General features: G+C 46.7%; 1 protein-coding gene across 6 annotated transcripts in view; it reads right to left on the bottom strand.

Moving 5' to 3' along the window:
• Positions 1–25,321, bottom strand: part of DVL1 (dishevelled segment polarity protein 1) — a 101,545-nt gene that overhangs the window by 45,497 nt on the left and 30,727 nt on the right. For all 6 annotated transcript variants that reach the window (XM_053400758.1, XM_053400765.1, XM_053400762.1 and 3 more), the window contains 3 exons: positions 18,451–18,520; positions 8,099–8,220; positions 5,136–5,248 (listed from right to left, as the gene is read on the bottom strand). In XM_053400758.1, coding sequence (XP_053256733.1) covers positions 5,136–5,248; positions 8,099–8,220; positions 18,451–18,520 — 305 coding nt within the window. The remainder of the gene's footprint in view (positions 1–5,135; positions 5,249–8,098; positions 8,221–18,450; positions 18,521–25,321) is intronic.

Raw genomic sequence — 25,321 nt, 5'->3', positions numbered from 1 at the left:
AAATATGAGAGCATCGGCGATTTCCGCTCCAGTTTTTTGTCGTAGTCCTCTGACAACCACCTACAAACCTGGGCTTGCCACCTCACAGCTAATGAAAAGGATCCACAGTCTACTATCCCGTGACTTTCCGCAGGGCCCGCGAGGGAGTCAACCGTGGACCCCAACATTTGGTTTCTGGGCACTTTGAGGAAAACGTGGCCGCGTGTGTCAATTGCTCAAGAGGGCTGCAACAGAAGGGGTTTGGCGGGGGGTGGATTATGAAGGGAGATGAAAATAGCTAAGAGCAGGGAGATTGGCTGGGCCATGTTAACAGCTTAGGAGGATATGGAGGGCAGCTGGGGAGGTCTGAGATGGGTGTCCTTTAGAGTAGACGAAAGGGTGAGAGGACGAGGGGAGAAGACAGCTTTGTTGTCTTCTGCTTAGGCTACGCTGGAAGGGTGCAGAGCGAGGTGGAGATGCAGTGGGGAACTCCAGGTTTTGGGGGGGTCACCGGATAAGGCACACTCCAGAGAGAGAGAAAGAGAACAGGTTATGCCTGCCTTTGCTCTGCCCTCTGCCAGGGCAAGCAGACAGAGCACCTGCTTTGCGTGCAGAAGGTCCTGGCTTCAGTCCCCAGCATCTCCAGGTAATGCTGGGAATGTCCCACATCTAAAAACCCTGGAAAGCAGCTGCCAGTCAGTGCAGACAACACTGAGCTAGGTGGGCGATAGGCAGCTTCCAATGTTCATTTGTCTTAAGGGCTGTGGTTAGGGCACTCGCTTTGCATGCAGAAGGTGCTCAACTCAAGGCACCTCCAGGTAGGGCTGGGAGAGACCCCTGTATGAAACCCTGGGGAGTTGCTGCCAGTCAGTGTAGACCATACTGAGCTAGGTGGGTGGGTTGATTAGACTTGGTACAAGGCAGCTTCCTGGGTTTCTCATCAGCCACAGCCTGCCCTGTGGCCCCCCAACAGATAACCACCAATGAAATGTGGTACTCGTGTTAAAAAAAGTTGTTCACTGTTGCCATAAGCCATTGCTCACTCCCCAGCAATGCCACCACTGCTGCCCGCTTGCATGCCCACAAGCAGCCATGTAGGATGGAGGGGAGCCAGGATCCAGAGGGCAGACAGGAAGGGAAACTCAATGGCTGGGGAAGCAATTCAGATCAGGCCACTCTCCTGATTCAAACTGCCCATCTCATCCTCACAAATATCCCTGAAAGCCAGGTTGGGGTGAGAGGTGGCGACTGGCCTGAAGCCACTCGTGATGAGCTTAGAATCATAGAGTTGTAGGGTTGCGAGGGATTCTCCCAAGGGTTGTCTAGTCCAACCCCCTGCAATGCAGGAATCACAAAAAAATAAAAATAAAACAGGCATAGGCAAACTCGACCCTCCAGATATTTTGGGACTACAACTCCCATCATCCCTAGCTAACAGAACCAGTGGTCAGGGATGATGGGAGTTGTAGTCCCAAAACATCTGGAGGGCTGAGTTTGCCTATGCCTGGTTTAAAAACCTCTGATGGAGGACACTCTACCACCTTTTGAGCCTGAGAGCAAAAAGAGGGTTTGGGCTTGGCCTTGAACCACTCCGCTCCACAAGCTCCTGCAGCAGTGGCTTGAAACACTGTTCCTTCCGAATGAGCAAATTCTGTGGTGGGAGGAATCACAACCAGCCTTTTTTCTTGGCCCCTTCGGCCTTCTTTGCTTCCCCTTCATTTTGTGAAGACAAGAGACATCTCCATCACATTTCCCACCCTCCAAAGCAAGACAGGCGATCATTCCGCCTCCGGGGCGTCCACTTCTCCCGTACCAATTGGGGACTTCAGTCACATTTCCCTGATAATGACCAAGGCTTTCCTCGGCCGCCTGACCTTCATCACCTCACACTTCAGCATCAGAGAACGGAAAAGGCCGCCAGGGCTCTCAGAGAAAAGGGCCTTCCGATCCACCGTGACAATTAAGGCAAGGCATTTCTCTCCTGGGGCCGAACTGCAGCCTCTGTCGCTTTTATCGGAAGAAGCAGAGGCAGCCCGAGGGGGTCAAGGAAACGCTTCTGAGTGCGAATCCTGCAGGACCTCGGAGAGGCCAGGACAGAGAGAAATCAAGGAAGGCGTTTCTGTTCTGAACTGACAATCTGAGTTAATTAAGACGCCAAACACAGCCCCGGCCATTTGGCAAGTGACGCCTAATTAGGAAGGACAGCCTAGTGCTCTGGCTTTATAGAGGAATGAAGGCAGAGGTGTCCATAAGTCAGAGGGGAGCTGACAGCAGCGTGCTGGGCAAGGTGGAACTCGGATCTGATGCGACAAGTGCTTTGATAAGTCATGGTGGGCAACTCTATCAGCCACGGTATCCCAATGGAACCTCCATACTTAGAGGAAGTGAATAACAGGTGCTACCCAAGACTCAAAAGTACAGAAGAGCCCTGGCTGGGTCAGAACAGAGGCCTACTGTTCCAGCAGCCCAACCAGATGCCCCTGGAAAGCCCACTAGTTGGAAGAGAGGCCAATGTCCCTCTCCCACCGATGCTCGTCAGCAAAACTGGTTTCTCAAAACTGGAGTTGGAACATAGCCAACGAGAGCTTTTCCGCCATGATCTTGCTTGGAGGTCCCCAGAATGGAGCAAGAGAGTGTGTGTGTGTTGAGCATCAGGGCATTGATGTAATAATAGAGCATTACTCCACTTTCCCAGTCCCAGAGAAGGCTGGGACTGTCCCCTGCCTGAAACCCTGGAGAGCTGCTGCCAGTCAGTGTAGGCAATACTGAGATAAACGAGCCGGTGGCCTGACTCAGTAGAAGGCAGCTCCCTAGGTTCCCACAGAACAGGCCAAACAATTACGTCAGCACTTGACACTTGGAAGGGGTGGAAACAACGAACAACACACCACACAGCAGAGACTCTAAAACATTCTGAGCACGGACAGATGGGGGGGAACCCCTCCTCTTAACTACCTCCCTAACTGCAGCCCTCTTTTCTTGCTCATCCTTAGCAAACGGAAGTGGTGGTGATGGTAAAAGAAAAAGAAATCTTTGTCCTAGCAAGGAAGGAATCCCAAGAATAGACCTCCCATGCTCCTAATTAAGCCCCCCCCCCCCTTTTAACGGGACCTGGTCAATTTTTCCAACCAGTAACCATCCATGTTGTTTCAAGAGGAGGCGGGACATACACACACTTCAGTCTCTCTCTGGGACAAAAGGCGTCTCTCGTTTGCAGTGTTAAAAAAGCAGACAGGGCTACAGACCGAATATCTACTAATTAAACTGAAAAGGGAAAACGCACAGGGAGGGAGACAGAGACACGACGACATACACTTCCCACAATCGCTCCCCCCTCCATCTGCCTGCCCACCCCAGCTCCGTGTAATTATTTCTCTGTTGTCCAACCTCCCACCTGCTCCGTTTTGGAAACCGCTTTGCAAAAGGCCAACTTCCCTCCAAGCCGGGGGGGAGGCCAAAATAAACCTTTTGTTAGCGGTCGTTGGGAACCTTGCTTTGCAGGTGAAGCAGCAGAAGGTCAACGCAAATGTGTGTATTTCAGAGGACGGCACACACAGACAACAGGGAAGGGGGTTGAGAACGCAACGGACCACAGCCACAGGAATCCTTTCGCTAGCTCCACTGATCAAATTGTAGAATTGTACAGCTGGAAGGGACTCCAAGGGTCATCCAGTCCCAACCCCCTTCAAGGCAGGAATGGCAGCTGAAGAATCCCTGGCAGACGGCCGTCCAATCTCTGCTTAAAAACCTCCAAGGAAGGAGAGTCCACCACCTTCCGAGGGAGACCGTTCCACTGCTGAATAGCTCTTACTGTCCTGATAGAGCGACGGGCAGAATATCTGCTAATTAAACTGAAAAGAGAATAAAAGGTGCACGGGCAGAGTTCTTAATGCACTGTGGTGGGAATTAGACACCGGGCATGCTTCTGCCCCAGAATGCCAGTGTGGAGTAGTGGTTAGAGAGCCGGACGAGGACCAGGGTTCGAATCTTCACTGAGCCATGAAGCTCAGGAGGTGGAACCGTGAGCCAGTCATTGTCTCTCGGCCGAACCCACCACACAGGGTTGTTGTGAAGATAAAATGAGGAGGGGGTAGAACTGTGCATGCCACACCCTGAGCTCCCTGGAGAAGAGGTGGGGAATAAATGTAAGAAAGAAAGTAAAGCAAAATGGAAGCTTCCGTGCGCAGATCAGGGCTTACAAACCTTTCAGGCACATAGTTGCATCTGCAGACCAATGGAATTGTTGTGGGCACCACATAATAATAATAATAATAATAATAATAATAATAATAATAATATATTTTATTTATACCTCACCCTCCCCAGCCAAGACCGGGCTCAGGGCGGCTAACAACCAATAATAAAAACTAGTTGATTAAAATACAACTTAAAAAACAAGATTAAAATACATATACACTGCAACTCTTCCCCCCCAGCCCATAGCACAACTGAACTTGCAATATATCATTCTATTATTATTATTAATAATAATAATAATTTATAAGCCATCCTTTCTCCCAAAGGTGCCCAAGGTGGCAAACACATAAAACAATACTGTTAAAAATGAAATAAAGCCGTATTTGAAACGTTTGAGAACAACAACACACTCTCCCAGCTAATAATTTCAAGACTGCTAAGAGCAATGGGTTGCATCCAGCAGAGTTTGACTCTGAATAGGCCTGTTTAAATTAATAGGCCCAAGTTAGTTATGTCTATTAACTTCAAGGGTCTACTCTGAGTAGGGCTAGCACTGGACACAGCCCCAGTATCTCCCAACCGTTCACCCAGCCGTCAAATTCCTGGGTGAACTAGAATGTTTCTTCATTCCTCCCGAACATTAGTAATGAGGGAGACAGGCGCATCTCACTGGGTTGACTGGGCATTCCACAAAACAGAAAACTGCCATCAAGAAGTTCGTGTCCTGGGTCAGCACCAACCAGGCAGCACCGGCAGTGATGTGCTATCAGCTGACCTGTCCTTGGCAGTGCAAATAAGCAGCTCACGGAACGCTATGTGATGCTTGCTGGTGTGATGCAATTCATTTGTGTTTTGCAGAATCCCCAAGCCAATATTTGAGGTTGGTGTCTGCAAAAGAAGCTGGCAACAACGACCGAGGGGACCCTCAAAGAGAACAAAGCAAGGAAGTGCCAACTTACCGTCTTCGTGGCCCTCTCGGTTCCTCCGCCGGTGTCGGTCCCTCCTGTGGCTGATGACGGACTCTGTCCCCGTCTCGTTGTCCAGTCCATCTCGGCTGCTTGCGGCGTTTGGGCTGTAGGAATAAAGAGAGCACAAGAAGTGACTGGCATTTGAAACAAGCCCATATACTGTTTTGCCAAAACCCCAGCGGGGTTCATTTTGCGTGTCTGTTGCAACTGGATCCAAAACGGTTTCAAAAGCATTCAGTTGGGCATACGGTACAGTCCTCCCCGTACAGTGCCATCTCAGGTGTGGATAGAAAACGGCAGCTGTTTCTTATAGGCGGGCAAACATATTTTAATACATATCCTGCGAGGCATGCAGCATGCTGCAGCTCCCCCAGTCCTAAAATGACTTTCTAACCCCTACAGATATGGCCCCTGTTTTCCCATCTCATGCAAAAAGACCAGAGTTGTTCTCTTGGTGCCAACCCTGCAATCAATCTGTCTCAGCAGAGCCATCTAGCGACCAGAAGTTGTTTTCAGGCTGGACAGGGCAGCTAGCCCTGTAGACTTGGTACATGTGGGGGTAAGGCGAGTGAGCTAACCCTAAAATGTGGGGGGGAGGCGAGTGGTTTGCAGTAGGTCAGTTTTCACAATGGTAACAAATGCATTTCTTTTTTTTCTTTTTGCAGAGGGCGGATCTAAAATTCAGTCCGTTTGGTGTAGTCAGTTTGGTGCAAGGGTTAAGAATCGTAGATGGGAACCTGGGAGAACCAGAGTTCAAATCCCCTACTCACTCAGTCATGAAACTCACTGGGTGACCTCGGGCTGGCTGCTCTTATCTCTCAGACTAACCTACCTCACAAGGCTGCTGTGAGGACAAAATGGAGAAGAGGGGAGAAGCCAGTACGCCACTTTGAGCTTCCTGGATAGAAATGTAGAATAGAATAGAACAGGCATAGGCATAGGCAAACTCCGGCCCTCCAGATGTTTGGGACTACAATTCCCATCATCCCTGACCACTGGTCCGTTAGCTAGGGATGATGGGAATTGTAGTCCCAGACATCTGGAAGGCCGGAGTTAGCCTATGCCTGGAATAGAATATTGATTTGCAGGCAGAAGGTCTAAAACGTGAATTCATTGGTGCCTCCAATGTAAAATATGAGCAAGGTGGCCTACAGAGCTGCTACCCGTCAAGAGCGGTCAATACTGCGCTGGAGGGAGAAATCAGCCTGGGGGGAAGCTCAGTGACAGAGTAGTTCAATCTGTAGTGCACGAGACTCTTAATCTCAAGGTCATGGGTTCGAGACCCATGTTGGGCAAAAAGTTTCCAGTGTTGCAGGGGGTTGGACTCATGGTTCCTTCCAACTCTACAACACTACAATTCGATGATCTGCTTTGCGTGAGGAAGGACCCAAGTTCAAACCCCAGCATCTCTAGGGAGGGCTGGGAATGCCCTCTATCTCAAACCCAGGAGAGCTGCTGCCAGACAATACTGAGCTAGCTGGATTATTATTATTATTATTATTATTATTATTATTATTATTATTATATAAAATGATCTGACTCAGTATAAAGCAGCTTCCAGGTTCCCATATCTGAAGGGAAGAACTGTAGCATGCAGAAAAGCCCAGCTTCCATCCCCAAAGGAGAGCTGGGAACAGCTGAGAGAGGTGCTACCGTTCAGTGTGGACACCAGTGAGCTACTGAGTGACCTGACTCGGTGTCCAGCGGCTCCCTGTGTTCCCAGGAAAACAGAGGCATGTGAGAGGGAGACAAAGAACGAGTCAGACCAGCTGATCACATGACGGCAGCTGCCCAGGCGCTTGGGACACAGGAGAGCCACAAGGGGGCAGCAAGAGAACGAGAGGATAGAAGTAAGGCCTGGCGGCAGCAGCAGTAACACCAACCCTCCATTTCCCCGCCCCTCACCAGGCCGGCAGAAAGTAGGCACAGAAGTGGCTGTGACACTTTCCAGGACAAGAAAAAGCAAAAGCTGGAGAGATGGCCCAGGAAGGGACAAAATCTGTGAACTCTTGACTTCCCAGTTCTGCAAGGCTGTTTTGTTTTCTAAGGGGTGACACTCAGGTGATTTTTCTAGTCAGCTAATGCAATACAAGAACACCCCAGAACCAAGCATCTGTTCTTACTCTGCCTGTAAGGAAGAAGAGAGGAACCTGAGGGCCTCCACAGGTTGCTGGACTTAGTAGGGATGGGGAGGGACAAATTTAGTGTGCAAAGCAGCAGGGAATGAATAATCCAAACTCAAGTAAAGATCACCTGCCGGTCAGGAAGGCTCACACAGATAAGGAGCTCAGGCAGAAATGAAGAAGGGAAGGCTTCTGAAAGGATGGGATATTCTTATGTCTATACCAGGGTTAGGGAACGCCTCCACCTGTCAATCTCCTGACATCACAACGGTGTCAGCTGATTTATCAGCTGATTACTGGGAATTGAGTAGCTCTGTGGGTGGTGCTTTGCAAGCACTGACCAGCTGTCAGCTGGTCCCTCAGGGTGGGTGTGCAGGGCTGTTGTGGGACCTGTGATCTGGCCCAGACATCTCTTTACCTGCTCCACACTTAACATCATACATGATGTCAGATGATGTCATCACCATATATAATCTCAGGTGGTGGTGTCATCATATGTACCATCAGATGATGTCATCATCATAGATAATGTCAGATGATGTTGTCACCCTATATGATGTCAGATATAGGCAGGTTTCCGTGGCCTGGCCAAAATGGCTTTGTGAGCTAAACGGGGAAGCCACAGGCTGCAAGTTCCCCACAATTGATTTATATTCTTTTTTAAGGAGCTTTTTTTGTGCTTAAAAGAGCAAAGGGAAGCTCCAATTTTATTTTGGAAAGTAAGTACACCTCTCAGCCATAGCAGAAGCTTGGCACAACCTAGATCACTCTGTGGCAAAGGAAAAAAGATTAATAAATACATTCATATACATATATTTTAAAGAGCCATACTGAAAGGAAGGGGGGCGGGAGTCTCCGATGCCTCCTGTTCTCTCGATGGGAGGAGGAAGATCTGTGTGGCTCTCAGTGCATTGGGAACCGGCGTCCGAATGGGAGCTCTCGGCCAGGACCAGCTGGAAGAGTCAAGAGAAGAGACGGCGTCAGAAGCAGGGGCACAGTTTGCATTTAAACCACCAAAAGTGCAACGCATGTCTCAGTTCTTCAATTACACCTGTTTGCAGAAACGTGGGGAAATGCATTGTTTTTAAAAAATGACACTCACCCCAAACCCCCAAAACAGTAATGCATCCCTGCAGAAAAACCTAACACCGTATGTAGCCCTTTGCCTCAGTCACAGTAAAGCAGGAGAAGGAAGTGTGCAGAGGCCGGAGAAAGAACGGTGAATGGAGGTACATCCTATTTGCTGAAATCCTGTAACTTTTCATACCACAGATGTTCCAGTTTCTTTTCTGTCCTGCTTTTAAGTACAAGAATTGCCCGCCCCCGCCCCGATGGCAATAAAGCTTCTAACATCGGGGAACTACTGCAGAACAACTAATAAATCAGAATTATATGTGGATAGTATAAACCCACCCCTAACGCACTATGATTGCCTTAGCAACACGTTGCACAGACCTCATGGGAGGTCCTATGCGCATTCATCCTGATCTGCTTGCAGGGCGCTGTCACGGACTGGTTGGACATAGAAGAGTGGCGGGGGCCACCAGCTGGGGAACCAACAAGGGAAGAAGGCTCAGAGCCCAGGGAGTGGGATGACAACAAGTGGTCAGAGGATGAAGACTGGGAATAGGACATACTGGAAGCTGAAGGGGTAACAGGGCTTAGTGAGCTGGGTAACTCTGTGGCAGAGAGAAGTCCAGAATCAGAGGCAGAAGCTGAAGTTGGTGAATGGGAGGAAGAGGCGAAGAGATAGAGATGTGTCAGGCTGGTGAAGAGTCACTGATGTCTCTCCCTCCTGCTGCTCCCCTCTCCTTTTGTTTCCCAAAACCAGAAGAGGGCTGAAAGAGGTGGAGCAGCGGCAGGCTGCATGCAGGCATAGTCTCCAATTGCTGGGGGAAAGCTCTGGAGAGGAGGGGACTTGGGTGGCTGTGGGGTGACATGGACTTACAGTCTTGGCAACTGATTCATGGGGTAAGACCTACAGGGAATGAGCTGCTGTGCTCATTTAGTCCTTACACCCAGCCAAGTCTGTGAAGATCGTGTTTTTGCTACTAAAGAGTTAACTCCAACTTTGAATGGTGTGATTTACTCCCTGCTTGCTCTTTGACAAGTGCTTATACATCTTCCCATTAGTCATATGTTCAGTCCACACCTTTCAATGCATTATAATGGGATTTTCATTGCATCCCACACTTTCCAATGAATTTCCCAACAGCAAAAAGTCTGCGGGTGGCACTGTGGGTTAAACCACAGAGCCTAGGACTTGCCAATCAGAAGGTTGGCGGTTCGAATCCCCGCAACGGGGTGAGCTCCCGTTGCTTGGTCCCTGCTCCTGCCAACCTAGCAGTTCGAAAGCACGTCAAAGCGCAAGTAGATAAATAGGTACCACTCTGGTGGGAAGGTAAACGGCGTTTCCGTGCGCTGCTCTGGTTCGCCATGCTGGCCACATGACCCGGAAGTTGTATGCCGGCTCCCTCGGCCAATAAAGCGAGATGAGCGCAGCAACCCCAGAGTCGGTCACGACTGGACCTAATGGTCAGGGGTCCCTTTACCTTTACCTAGATTTCTTGCATTAGGACAACAGAGCACTTCAAAACACTTTGAATGTGCAAACCTAACATTCTAGTATGTGCCTGAACACACCCACACACCCACAATATACTGACAGTCGGGAGGTACCCCAATGCCCACCTCCGCCGGCCACCAAGTTGCAACAGGGGAGAGGGGCTGAGCTTCTGTCGACTGGCACATTTCCCCAATTTTAATTAGTTCGTTCGGCAACCAGCTACATTCCCAAAGTGAAATCATAGATGACAGCAAGCCGTTGGGGGAAAGCTAACTGCACAAAGCCAAGGGGCAGGAAGGGAAGGGGATACGAATATATCACACAGACAAGAGAGCCACAAAAAGCATGAATTATGGAGACTTTCGTTCCCCCTAGAATAGCCTAAAATGGCAATATGTTTCTCATCAGAGACAAGCCCATCTCCCAAAATGAGAGCCATCAGGGAAACAGGGGAAGAATAAGATTATGCTGGCCCTTGGTGAAACTGGCAATCCTGTAGCTGACGCAGAAGGGAACCGTTAATGGGAAAAAGGTAAGTCAGGGAGGCAGGTTGATGAGATGGATGAACAGAAAACGGGAAAGGCTGTCCCTCCCCAAGGTGCTCTTTCACTGATGAGAATAGCTGTACAATCTTTTAAAAAGAGAAAATCAAGGGAAGGATCGTGCAAGAGTCACACAAGTGGCTTTCCTCCCTGTTGGGCTCATCTCAGAAACTAAAAAGAAAAACTTTTCTAAGACATCACATTCTGTTGCTTTGGAGAGAAAGACAGGCACCTTTTCCTGCTGACGTTGCCTGCCTCCGTCAAGAGCAGAAAAAGACGGAGGAGGAAGGACGAAAAGCGTTGAGGCAGCTTAAAGCAAGGTTAACCCACATGGCACTCCCCTAATGTGGTTGGACCACAACTTCCATCGGCCCCAGACAACAGAGCCAAATTTCCCAAATTTGCGCTTTTATAAACAACATGCAAACTGAGACACCGCCATTCTTCAAGATTTGCACTTCTTCCGGAGAATGCTGAAAACGCATCTCTTCACCCCAGCTTTTGAGGTGTATATTTTGAGGACCCACCCTGTTTTTGTGATCATAAGCTATTTTAAAATGTTTTTAATATTGTGTTTTCATGTTGCAAGCTGCCCTGGAAGCTTAGGTGAAGGGCGGGTAATTAATAAATAACAACAACCACAACAAAAATGTTGCAATGCTAAAAAATATATACAAAAATGCACAATGAAGAGAAATTGCTTTGCAAAAGTGTGCATTAGGCAAGATTGCAACCAAAAATGTATTAGGATAATAAATGAGGACTTTAAAAAAAGCAAATTGCTAAAGGAGAACTTTAAGATTGAATTTAAGATTGGGGGGGGGGAAGAAACAGAAAGAAGTGAAATTGATCGATCCTTCCATCCTCACAGTAAGCCTGCAACTTGTGCACATTTAATTTGTGCACATTCAGTTTTATATGAGTGGATTTTTTTTTAAGGGGCAGAAAGGACATGTGGTTCCAGGAAAAATGACTTTGGCAATTCCACCCACCATTGAACCCAATAGGTTTTGATTATACAGTCGTACCTTGGTTGCCGAACGCCTTGGAACTCATACGTTTCGGCTCTCAAACAATCAAAAACCGGAAGTGAGTGTTCCGGTTTTCGAAAGATTTTTGGAAGCCGAATGTCCAGCATGGCTTCTGTGGCTTCCAATTGTCTTCAGGACACTCCTGCAGCCAATCGAAGCCGCGTCTTGGTTTTCGAACAGTTCCGGATGTCAAACGGACTCCTGGAACGCATCCTGCTCGAGAATCAAGGCACAACTGTACTCAATTTGGGTTTCAGGCATGATCCCAGGAACGTAAGGCCCATGTAAATTGTGGGCTGAACGTACTCTTATTTCAAAAGGCAGGGCTGGGGAAAGACTCCTGCCTCAAATCCTGGACAGCATCTGCCAGTCAGTGTAGACAAGACTGAGCTAAATGGAGTAATGGCCGTGGACTATATAAAGCAGCTTTCTATGTTTTTACGCACATAGAGAATTCACCTCACATTTTTTCATTGTATGCCTGGGTTGTACCCAATGCTAGTCCTAGTCTGAGTAGACATACTGACCGTGACTAACATAAAACCAATAATTTCAATTGGTTTATTCTAAGTGGGACATTAGGCCGCATTCACAACATATATTTAAAGCAGTATGACACTGGTTTAAACAACCCCCTCCCCAGAATTCTGGGAGCTGTAGTTTGTTAAGGGAGCTGAGAGTTGTTAGGTGACCCGCCCTACTCCCCCCACAGAACTACAATTCCCAGAGTGGCTTAACAATCAATCCCTCTTCCCAGGGAACTCTGGGAAGTGTAGTTCTGTGGGGGGAGTAGTGGGGTCACCTAACAACTCTCAGCACCCTTAACAGACTGCAAGTTCCAGAATTCTTCAGGGGAAGCCACGGCTGTTTAAAGTGGTAATCATATACTTTAAATGTATGCTGTGAATGTGAGCTTAGTTGGATAAAACCCTCTATGTGGCTTGCTTCGGGCTGGGTGCTTAACATGACTGACAGCCCACGACGAGCCACAGTTTGACGTAATGTGTGTTTTGGATGTCCTTCCCGAATGAAGACTTTCACCCACCTCTTACAATGAAATACAATTTCCACAATGTGTTCGCCCAGCCACTGACGCTCAAGTGATGGATTACCCAAGCAAATTTAGCGGGCCCCTCCCTGTGGCGACTCTCAATCCGATACAAAGTTGAATGGATTTTGAAAAAATTATTTTCATTAAAATCACAACCGCATGGGGCAGTGGGCCTGTTAAGCATCCATGTGCACAAAAGGAGACTAAGTATATATCGTTGGGTTTTTTAAACGCCTCTGATAATGGGCATCAGAATGCTGGAGAAAAATGAAGCATGACATCACTGCAAACCAATCGGGAGCCCTGTCAATCCCAAGGAAGCCAATTAGGGAAGAGATGCGCCGTTAATGCGGTGCCTCCCTTGGAAATAAGGCAGAATGGCCTACAATGGTCAACCCACTGTGCGTAACCTGCCATCATCAGCCAGCGACTCGGCTACTCTCAGAATCAGCACGCAGCGAGCCAGCTTAATCCTTTTCACAAGGAAAAAGAGCCGGCCCCAGCAGGGTGCTGGGCCTGGATTGTCCGAGGAAAGAAAATGGGGCTGCCTTTTCAGGAGCTATCAAGAGGCAACGGAGGTCGTGAACAGCACACACACACACACACACACACACACACACAGAGCCCTCGATGATGGAAGGGCGTGGTGGTCCTGATCCTGCTAGGCCAACTTCCAAAGTTAAGGAGGGTTTAACGAACTGCTCAGGAACTTGGTGAAAAAACAATGGAAGATGAACTGTAAAGCTTGTGATCTCAGAATTTTTTATTGGTGAGCATCATGAATTAAGGACTGGTGGAGATATAACATTGGCTGGCTGCACGCCTACTCATGGTTATGAGACGAGGAGTTCTCTGCAGCTCCCTTCCCCATTTCTCCACATGAATGTCCATTTTGTTTTATTCTCCACCCCACCCCACCCCCCGCCACCCCCCACCCCACTAATAATGCTTAACATCTGCTCCGGCATTTTTCACAAACCATGGTTCACTCTGAACCGCAGCATGCAGTTGCAGTTAGAAGTGGGTTTGGAACTAGCCACTTGGCCCCACAGACCAGTGCAGACAGCATGCTAAGCAGAACCAGTTCCTGTGTTTGCCTTCCCCACCCCTCCTTCCCCATCACTTCTTTCCTTAAGCCAAGGACTATCTTGCTTGATTTCTGAAGGCAGCCCTGTTTAGGGAAGCTTTTAATGTTTAATAGGTTATTGTATTTTAGTGTGCTGTTGGAAGCCGCTCTGGGGAAACCCAGCCAGATGGGCGGGGTATAAATAAATTATTATTATTATTATATTTCATTTTATCTGAAAACTGTTCTGGGAGCTTTTTTCACCTGAGCAGCAGGGTATATAGGAAAAGGTAAAGGGACTCCTGACCATTAGGTCCAGTCGTGACCGACTCTGGGGTTGCGGCACTCATCTCGCTTTATTGGCCGAGGGAGCCGGCGTTTATCTGCAGACAGCTTCCGGGTCATGTGGCCAGCATGATTAAGCTGCTTCTGGCGAACCAGAGCAGCACACGGAAACACCGTTTACCTTCCCGCTGAAGTGATACCTATTTATCTACTTGCACTTTGTGCTTTCGAACTTTGTGCTAGGTTGGCAGGAGCAGGGACCAAGCAACGGGAGCTCACTCCGTTGCGGGGATTTGAACCGCGGACCTTCTGATCGGCAAGTCCTAGGCTCTGTGGTTTAACCCACAGCGCCACCCACGTCCCTTAGCAGGGTATATAAATAGTACCAAAAATGAAAGTTAAGGGGCAAGTTTTTAAGCGGGAGAGGAAGAGGCTAGGAACACACACTTGCATCTCCTAACCAAGCAAAGATCGATCTGCACCAGTTTTCATAGGAGAAAACAATCTGTGCCAAACTAAGCTCTACTCAAAGTAGACCTGTTGAAATTGATGAACATGAGTTATTTATTTAAATATTTATAATGTGCACTCTCATAAATATATCCGCCCAGGGGTTTAAAATATACAGTAAAATAAGCAAAAAGGATCCCTACAATCAACAAAAGACCATTAAATGCTGAATGGTTGAAAAGATTGCAAAGATCCTACCTAAACACCATGCCTGGATGATTCTCTGCCAATGATCCACTGGCAGGGAGTTCCACAGGGCAGGGCCTGCTCCACTAAAGTCTCAGTTCCTAGTAAAGACCAAGAGGGGTATGTGGAACCACCAAAAACAGGCCTTCGGAGGAGCTCAGTGATTGAGGTGGAGTGTAAGAAACCAGACCGTCCTTAAGGCGTGTTGATGGGCCTCCTCTGAGTAGGACTAGCAATGGATACAACTCTGAGATATTTTATTGCTGACAGCAGTCCTCTGCAGGGATAGTATAATGATTTTTTTTTAAAAAAATTAAAACATATTTGTAATTGACAGAGCAGCTTTAAAAAGAAGCTGATGAAGTGAAGTGATCGAAATAAACTTACACAATACCAAAAAACATACGGGTGAATCGTTAAAAAGGGTAATTTAAAATTTAACTACAGAAGCTAGCACACTCTTCTAGAAGTCAACTTGGCGCTGCAACATTATGTCATCTTGATTTCTGACCCCAAGCTACTGCTTTGGACAGATGAGAAAAGCAGTTCCCCTGGAATTAGGCGAACGTTTTAATCTTTTCATTTCATTCATTGGCTCCATCTTCCCTCTCTGACGCTGCTCTGGGGCCAATTATTTTTTTGGGTCTTCTTACAGAAAATAGTCACATGGGCAACCCCCAGATCTCCTCCAAAATTCCTCTTTATTGTGGATTTGTGATTATTTGAGCACACAATGGTGCACAATCCCGCTTTCGATGCTGTTTGAGCCTGCAAATGTTTCAGGGAGGACACATTGCTTTGTTTCCAGCCAGCAAATGTCCTGTACAGTGGTACCTCTGGATACGAACGGGATCCGTTCCAGAGCCCCGTTCTCATCCAGAAGTGAATGCAACCCGCATTTGCCGCTTCCGCGCATGCGTGTGACGTCATTTTGACCATCTGTGCATGCGCGAGCAGTGAAACCCGGAAGTAACACATTCTGATACTTCTGGATCGCTGTGGAGCGCGATCCCAAAAGCGTTCAACCTGAAGCAACTTCAACCCGAGGTATGACTGTAATTCTCACTGCTGAAATCCTGTAACTTTTCATTCCACAAATCTTTATTATTATTTGCCCCACTACGGGTGAAGGATGACACTCGGCCTCTGGCAAACTGCTTGGTCCTTCAAAACACGAAGGGAGGAGAATAAACCAAGGGCAAGGAGTCCAAATTGCAAAACGGCTTGGAAGACGCCAACTACAGCTCCTATGCGAGGCACAAGCTCCAGCGACAACCTGATCTTCAGTTGCAGATGCTTCTCGCTGTGAGTCATGAAGGCAGACTAACTCCTTCAAGCGCAGGAGTCATTGTGGCTTTGCCTGTGGCGCTGAGCAGAAGAAAAAGGAAAAGTTCTCTACGATGCCAGCAGGAACTTTCATAGAACGCAAGGCTTCCCAATGGCTACTAGCCATACTGGCGATGTTCTGCCTCCACTGTCAGGGGCAAGATGCCTCTGTATAACAGTTGCAGGGAATCACAAGTGGCGAGATTTGCTGTTGCGCTCAGGTCTTGTTTGTGGGATCTCGGCTGGGGCATCTGGTTGGCCAATGTGAGAACAGAATGCTGGACTACATGGGTCACTGGCCTGATCCAGCAGAGCTCCTTTTAGGTTCTTATGACTAACAGTGAGGGAGGGCTGTTGCCTTCATACTATGCCTGGAGGAATTTGATTGGCCACGGTGTGAGAACAGGATCCTGGACTAGCTGGGCCTCTGGCCTGGAATAAGGCAACTTCCTTTGTTCAAAGCAGAACAACGATGAGGAATCCATGACTCTCGCAGAAGTTGGTGGACTACAACTCCCATCATCCCTGACCATTAGCCATGTTGGTCGGGGCTGATGGGAAGCTGGGCATCATCTGGAGTTGCCCACCGCTGAAGCAAAGAGTACCAGAGACAATAAAGCCCTTGTGTGCAATTGCCATAAACCACACATCAGAGTTCAAAATTCGCATTTTGAGCATTTTGCACCTGGGCTATCGGCCACTTGCAACCAAGTGAAGATGCCTGGACACCAGGATGGTGCCTGATGTCTCCTCCACCTGGAGCTGCATGCCTGGGGATCCTTGGATCTTGACTTTTTTCACACACTAGCAACATATCCTGTAGAATTCTATCTGTTGCATTTTATCTGCACAATCAAAATTACTTTCAGGAACCAAGAAGTTGTATTGAAAAATACGACTTTCAAGCCATCTGGCCCCAAAATGGCAACTAGGGATTCTGTGTTGGTGACTGCAACCCTGGTTTAAGGAGCCATTCGGAGCCTGGCTTATATAATCTGAGTTTCTAAAACTGCCACACATTATTTCATAAAAGCGCCTAGCAAATGCGTTTGAAGTCTACCCAGCAGCCCTCAGTAACTGTCAAGTAATGACAGGAACAAGGGGTTATAGCCAACTAACTCTACTCAAGAGTAAACCCACTGAAATGTATGGACCGTAATTAGCCATGTTCACTAGCTACTCTCCGAGTAGAACTAGCTAGGGATACAACTCAAGAACGAGGACAGGTCTGAAGAAATGTTTGGTAAAAGGATCCTAGAAAAATGAATGTATCCACACCAAGCTTTAAAAGCACTCATAAATCCACCCCCATTTGACTTAAAGGCACGTTAGAGCTGTGAGTCACCCTCAAGAGTCGTAAAGCCACGCCAAATCGCGGCAAACCGCTCATAAACCTCCCAATACAAAATAAACGGCAAAGGACACACACACATACACACACACACAGAGCCAAAAGCTTAGCGCCTGCAGAATCTGCCGGCAAGCATGGGAATTTTTCCAGAGTGGAATAATAATAATAATAATAATAATAATAATAATAATAATAATAATGGTGTGATTGCAGGCTTTTAAGCCGAGCAAGGGCATTAGAGCAAAGCACCTGTCGGCTAAAAACAAAAAAACACCATCGCTTGATTTCTCAACATGTGGCCCCATGCAGCTTGAGCACACAGCCTGTGCAGAAAAACAAAGACATACGAGGGAATGTGGAAGGTGTGCCTGAGATATTTTACCTGTAATGGTTATGCGGCAGCCACTGTTAAGAGGCAAACACACAGGTGGGAACCAGGCCCACGCCAAACAGGGAGAGTGCAGAAGCCAGTTCTTAAGATAGTACTGGGATGCTGCAATCATAACTTACAACCTGGACATCAGAATTAGAAGCGAGGTAGGAATTGGATCCAGCTCGCACTTAAAGGTAAAGGACCCCTGACAGTTAAGTCCAGTCACGAACAACTCTGGGGTTGTGGTGCTCTTCTCGCTTTACTGGCCAAGGGAGCTGGCATTTGTCCACAGACAGTTTTTCTGGGTCACGAGGCCAGCATGACTAAGACGCTTCTGGCGAAACCAGAGCAGCGCATGGAAATGCCGTTTACCTTCCCGCTGGAGTGGTACCTATTTATCTACTTGCACTTTGACGTGCTTTCGAACTGCTAGGTTGGCAGGAGCTGGGACCAAGCAACAGGAGCTCACCCTGTCGCAGAGATTTGAACCGCCCACCTTCTGATCGGCAAGTCCTAGGCTCAGTGGTTTAACCCACAGTGCCACCCACATCCAAACAGCTCGCACTTAAAGGCCATTAATTATCTGAATTCGCATTTTCCAAAGCAATGCAAGCACACATCAGCAAAACAATTGCGCACCCACAGTGGTATTCTCAGACTAGGTATGGGGCGGAAATAGTTTGGAATGGCTATCAGTTAACATCGGATGGGATTTTAATGAGAAACTGCCTAATTTTGGGAATTGTTTTGAACTGTTCTAACATTGTGTAAACGTTGAGTTTTCCAAGAGAAGGGATGGACTGTAAAACCACTCTTATGTTATTAGATCTAGCAATGGCTCCTGCAGGGCCCCAAAACATTTCTACCGATCGTAGAACTGAAAGGGCTCTACATACCCAAGACACGACGCGTCCATTGAAGCAGGGCAGCTTTGCATTGTCGTCTGAGATCTCCTCTTTCACAACCCTGGATGGAGGAAGATGAGAGAAACAGGAAGAGATCAGGAGTTCATATCAGAGAATGGCATTTTAATGTGCAGTACTTTGAAAAGAAGGAAAGCATCTATCTATCTATCTGTCATCTATCTATCTATCTATCTATCTATCTATCTATCTATCTATCATCTACAGTGGTACCTCTGGTTAAGTACTTAATTCGTTCCGGAGGTCCGTTCTTAACCTGAAACTGTTCTTAACCTGAAGCACCACTTTAGCTAATGGGGCCTCCTGCTTCTGCCATGCCGCCGGAGCATGATTTCTGTTCTTATCCTGAAGCAAAGTTCTTAACCTGAAGCACTATTTCTGGGTTAGCGGAGTCTGTAACCTGAAGCGTATGTAATCCGAGGTACCACTGTATCTATTTCATAAAATTTATATACTGCTTGCTTGTATTTTTTAAAAACCCACAGAGTGGTTTACAACTAGAAGAAAACAATGAAACCATCAATAAAAAAACAGTTAAAAACGACAACTTAAAACATTCAAAAAAATAATAATTAAAATCAATAAGCTGAAAGCCAGATTAAAACGCACGTCAACATTCTACATATCTGGACAGGCTCGCCTACACAAAAATGTTTTTAGCAGGAGCTGAAAAGAGCACAGTGAAGAGGACAGCGTCTGATGTCAATGTGTAGGTGCAGCCACACTAAAGAATCAATTTCTTACAACTGTGGAACGAATATGATGCAGCACCAGTAAGAGTGCCAGGTCTGTAGATCTTGCAGCGGTTGAGTGGGCGTATATGGAGCAAGGTGATCTCGCAGGCAAACTGGTCTCAAACTGTTTTAAAGATGCTGGTCATCAGCCCTAAGCGGTTAACCCCTCCCAGAATGAAATTAGCCCATTTTTTAAAATATATAAATGACAGATAACCCAGCAAAGATACTAAAACAGCAACACACACACGCGCGCACACACACACGCACACACACACACGCACAAGACCAGTAGTATCAAAAGAAGTAAAAATAAAAATGACTGTATTGACAGTCTTCTTGGAAGGCTGGCAAGGAAAGGGTTAAAGAGGGCTTTCCCAGGTGGGTGGGACAGCATTACTTACGTTATTTAACAAAATATATGCCCTGATTGAGTGTAACAAAAACCCCAAGTGGTTTACAAAACACTGTTTAAAATGAGTAATCAAAAACATTTTAACAACAACCAGCAATTAACCAGCCCCATTTGTTGGTGATGTTGTGGTTGGAAAATTCCTTCACTGGGGAGGGGGCTTCATCTATATCAGGGGTCAGCAAACTTTTTCAGCAGAGGGCCGGTCCACTGTCCCTCAGACCTTGTAGGGGGCTAGACTATATTTTGAAGGGGGTGGGAGAACAGATTCCTATGCCCCACAAATAACCCAGAGATACATTTTAAACAAAAGCACACATTCTACTCATGTAAAAACACCAGGCAGGCCCCACAAATAACCCAGAGATGCATTTTAAATGAAAGGAAACATTCTACTCATGTAAAAACATGCTGATTCCCGGACTCTCCACGGGCCGGATTTAGAAGGCGATTGGGCCGGATCCGGCCCCTAATTTGCCTATCCATGATCTATATCACCTCCAAGGTCCTTCCCACTCAAACTATTCGCCAAGTACTGTAGCTGATCTCTCTCTCTCCCTCTCTCTCTCTCTCTCTCTCTCTCTCTGAACTTGGAGCTGCCAGAGTTTGAACCCAAGACCTTTTGCAGGCAACGGAAATTCCCTCTTGAGCAACACAGTCCCCCCACACAGAGATTGAGCAGTGAGCTTTCTCTAGGCATAGAGGGAACTGGGTACGTTTAACCTGGAGAAGACAGGACTCAGAGGGGTCATTCAAGTGATCCAACTTTCTTTTTTACCTCATGTCATCCAATTTTCCTAATATTTTGTACACTCGCTGAATGAGCAAAAGTAAGTTTAAATCTAAAATTTTAATTTTTCATCTCATCCTGTTTTTGAGTTATGAAGGTTTGGAATTTCAAAAAACTGACAATTTTGGACTTCGGAAGGTGATCGACTCTCCTTCACTGGTTGTTGTCGCTGTTGTTTTTAACAGAGATCTGGTGGCCGCTTGTCAGGGATTCTTTAGCTGTTTTTTTAAAATCATTTTTTCAATACAAACAGCAACCACAAAAAACACATACAACAAAAACCACAATAACACTAATAAGACAATTTAACAATTCAGATTTGAGTACTGATATACCTATATCTTTAGCTGTGATTCCTGCATTGCAGGGGGTGAGACTAGATGCCCCTTGGGGTCCCTCTTCCAGCTCTATGATTCTAGGACTGATCCTTTGTGCCCATGTGTGAGTTTAATTAGTTAATGAACTTGCTTCTGGCTGCACACCTGCAATATTTCAACCCATATTAGTGTCTCTCTAGCCCACAAATTGAGAATTCATCTCCGGAGTGGGAAATGAGCTGCTTCTCCCCTCACAAAACAAACACAATTTTGTTTCCTCCTTGCTTCGCTTCAGATCTTTCCATTTTGGTCCCAAGGGGGGGCACCACCAACTGGAAACCTCATCAATCCGGTGTTGTGTGGTTTGGCTTTTTGGCGTTGTTTGCTTCCTTTAAAAACACCACTCCCTCCGTTTGTTTAATGATTCCCTCCGTGGTTCTCCTGCCATGCGAGGGTGGGGGGCACAAAGGAAGAAGCGAGTCTTCAAAGCATCATCAAAAAGGTACCCTTAAAAACCCACATGCGTTTGCAAAAGGCGGAAATCAGACAGAGGACTGTGTTTCTCTCCCGCTCGCAGATAAGACATCTGAAATCTACTTGCAGAGAACCTAAGTGTAACAAGGCTTTATCAGTATTGGATCCAGACTGTAGGGCAGGTCAGTCATGATTATTATTAATAATAATAATAAATTTCATTTATACCCCATCCTCCCGGCCAGAGCCGGGCTCAGGGCAGCTAACACCAATAAAATCACAGTAAAACATAATAGGGGAAAAAGAGAGAGAGAGAAAAAAACCAATTTAAAATGCAGGTTAAAATGCAATTTAAAATGCAGCTTCATTTTAAAGTAGCTGATAAATCAAGACCGTAAGGGGAGGGAAACATAAGGGTCAGACTAAGTCCAAACCAAAGGCCAGGCGGAACAGCTGTGTCTTGCAGGCCCTGCGGAAGGATGTCAAGTCCCGCAGGGCCCTAGTCTCTTGTGACAGAGCGTTCCACCAAGTCAGGGCCAGTACTGAAAAGGCCCTGGCCCTAGTTGAGACCAATCTAACCACACTGCGACCTGGGCACAAGATGTGGGACACAATATTCAGATGGAGGAATGGGGAAAACTATGGAAGAATGACATAAAATTTACAGTATGTGTGGCAATTAAAGAAAATTATATGAAAATGATGTACGGATGATATCTAACTCCTGTCAAATTAGCAAAATGTACAAAACTAAAGAAAGCAAGTGTTGGAAATGTAAAACTTTTTTTCATATGTGGTGGGATTGTAAAATTGTTAAGAAATATTGGGAAATATATATAATGAAATGAAGATGTTTAAAATAACCTTTGTTTAAAAAAAACACAAGCACCGTCAATTGGGAAACACTGGCCTGCCAGCGCTCCAATTGGAGAGCAGCCTTTACCAAAGGTGTCATGGACTTTGAAGACGCTCAAACTCAGGATGAAAGGGAGAAACGTGCTAAGAGGAAGGCACGTTTGGCAAAACCCTCACCATGATCAACTATCGCCCAGAAACCTATGTCCCCACTGTGGAAGGACGTGTGGATCCAGAATTGGCCTCCACAGTCACTTAAGGACTCACTGTTAAGACTGTGATCAGGGAAGACAATCTTACTCGGCTACAAATGATCGCCAAAGAAGAAGTTGATGACGGATATGCTCTGCTTCCATGGACAGAGAGGCATTATGATTCTGAATACTAGCTGCATGGGACCACAGAAGGGGAGAATGTTGTTCTGCTTAGGTCCTGCAGGTCATGCTTCGGTCCTGAGCTGGGATCTTCCAGAGCCACTACTGGCCAGAGCAGACAATACTGGGTTCGCACTGCAAGGCCGTGTCGGCTGTTTATTTGCCCCACAAGCACACAAGCAGAATATATATTAGGTGAATTAACAAAACCACATTAGAAGTTGAACAGCGCCTCTGATTCTCACATGCTTCGGGTGGTTAGTTATTAAAACACTGAGTTCGATAGCTCCGCTCTCAACGCTCCACATTTTTTTTTATTGCATCACACATTCCTGGCAGCAATTTAATCAGCAGAACGAGTTAAAGAGAGTTTGCTCCCCCTCTGTTTTTATTTTTTCGAAGTCTTTTAAGAGTCGCCTTGGGGGAAAACAAATCAGGTTAAGATGGGGTGGGGTGGGGAAGAGAGATTGAGCAGCGAATTAGTACAGCATCATCGTCATCTCTTTCAACAGTACTTATCTCCTTTCTTACAGGTTCTTACGTGGCAAGTAGCAAATTTGGACAGGCTAATTGCCACTCGCCTGTGGAGAGTGAAGGTTTCTGCCAGGCAACCAAGCAAACAAGAGAGTCAATTTTCAGCAGTTAGGCGCTGAACCTGACTTGACTACACTCCTCTTTATCCAGAGCAGGCATCAACAAGATGCTCATCACACTGAACGTGACATGCAGCCCTCTGGCAAGTGTGATGTGACGTCAGCTTTCCATCCAACTTTGAATCCGCAGAGGTGGGCAGAGGTTGTCCAGGCAATGGCACAGTGCCCCCCCAGCACCCACACCAAATACCCAACTCCAAAGCTTGATGGCTGCGCGGGCAAGAGGTCTATGTATGTGTAGGGGTGGGTGGGTGTGAATGCACATCCATACACACAATCTCCTGACTGCTGGTTTTGTTTGATGCTACTCTATATTCTACAGTATGTCACTGATGCAGTAATAGTGTGTTAGTGGTAGATTTGTCCTGGACATGTAATTCTACTTTATTAGTTGTTCTGCAATGCCTCCCCAGTGTTCGCAGATTATTGCCATCAATATTGCCACTCTGGTGCTATAGTACAGTGGTACCTCGGGTTACATACGCTTCAGGTTACATATGCTTCAGGTTACAGACTCTACTAACCCAGAAATATTACATTGGGTTAAGAACTTTGCTTCAGGATGAGAACAAAAATTATGCTCCGGCGGTGCAGCGGCAGCAGGAGGCCCCATTAGCTAAAGTGGTGCTTCAGATTAAGAACAGTTTCAGGTTAAGAATGGACCTCCGGAACGAATTAAGTACTTAACCCGAGGTACCACTGTACAGTGAAAGCAGGACAACCTCCCTCCCTCCCACTCCCCGGTAATATTATTGATGGCATATAAAAAGTTACAGGATTTCAGAAAAGAAACAATATGTTCGCCCCAAAGCGTTTGCAGTAATGAAAGTGGGATCATGTATAACCACCCCAACAGCATCATGAGGACAAATCACCATGAATGCACAACCAAGTGTGCATCTGGAGGGGCTCTATATACATACACGGACCATCTTTTAACATATAAATTCTGCAAAGCGCTTGTAAGAAAAGGGGGAGGGGGTCCAAAGAGAGTGGAATATCCTCACATCAAATGCTTTGGCACATCATAAATAAAAGATCTGCCGCAACCATTCTTTCAAGCTCTTCAAGTTACAACTGGTGTTATTGATCTTGCACTGGCACATTCCATGCTAAGGAAGGGCAATCTTGAGTGTGGCCAACAAGACAGGAAGTGGTACCAAAAAACCCCACGGTGCCCACTCCTGCTCCTCCACTGAGCTAAAAAGTTACCAAGGAAAAGCAGTTCTTCCTTAACCAAACTGAACATGCACATAATGCTCGAGTGTTCAAGGCCCTTCACAGGACTCCTGATATGTCTTAAGAACATTAAGAGCTTGGCTGCTAGATTAGGCCACCTAGAGGCCCACCTAGTCCTGCATCCTGTTCCCACGATGGCCCAAAGTTACCCCAGCGCAACAGCCACTCTCCTCACTTGCAATTCCCAGTATTCCTGCCTCCGGCCAGTGGATAACCCTTCTCAAATCAAATAAATAAATAAATGAACAGCCACCCTGCAGATTTTAACATCTCATGTTTGCACTGTGAAACTAAAACTCCTTGTTGTTGTTGTTTAGTTATGTCCGACTCTTCGTGACCCCATGGACCAGAGCACGCCAGGCACTTCTGTCTTCCACTGCCTCCTGCAGTTTGGTCAAACTCATGCTGGTAGCTTCAAGAACACTGTCCAACCATCTCATCCTCTTTCGTCTCCTTCTCCTTGTGCCCTCCATCTTTTCCAACATCAGGGTCTTTTCCAGAGAGTCTTCTCTTCTCATGAGGTGGCCAAAGTATTGGAGCCTCAGCTTCAGGATCTGTCCTTCCAGTGAGCACTCAGGGCTTTTTTCCTTCAGAATGGAGAGGTTTGATCTTCTTGCAGTCCATGGGACTCTCAAGAGTCTCTTCCAGCACTATAATTCAAAAGCATCAATTCTTCGGCGCTCAGCCTTCTTTATGGTCCAGCTCTCATTTCCATACATCACTACTGGGAAAACCATAGCTTTAACTATATGGACCTTTGTTGGCAAGGTGAAACTCCTTAGGATGAAACTCCTTAGGCTGGCTTAGATGGAGCGCATGCATGCACGCACATGCACACTTATGGGGCTCTGCAATATTGCATACTATCATGTCCCATCTTTCCATTAGCAGGCTTAGAATGGTTGACCAAAAATTCCCCCAACTGAACTAAATATTCATTTTTATCCCACTAATTTTTCCCAAACGTACCAATTTTTCCATAGCAAATTCATCTGA

Source organism: Podarcis raffonei, chromosome 8, assembly GCF_027172205.1.
Source record: "Podarcis raffonei isolate rPodRaf1 chromosome 8, rPodRaf1.pri, whole genome shotgun sequence".
NCBI classification, from domain to species: Eukaryota; Metazoa; Chordata; class Lepidosauria; order Squamata; family Lacertidae; genus Podarcis; species Podarcis raffonei.
This window is presented reverse-complemented; position numbering and strand designations above follow the sequence as displayed.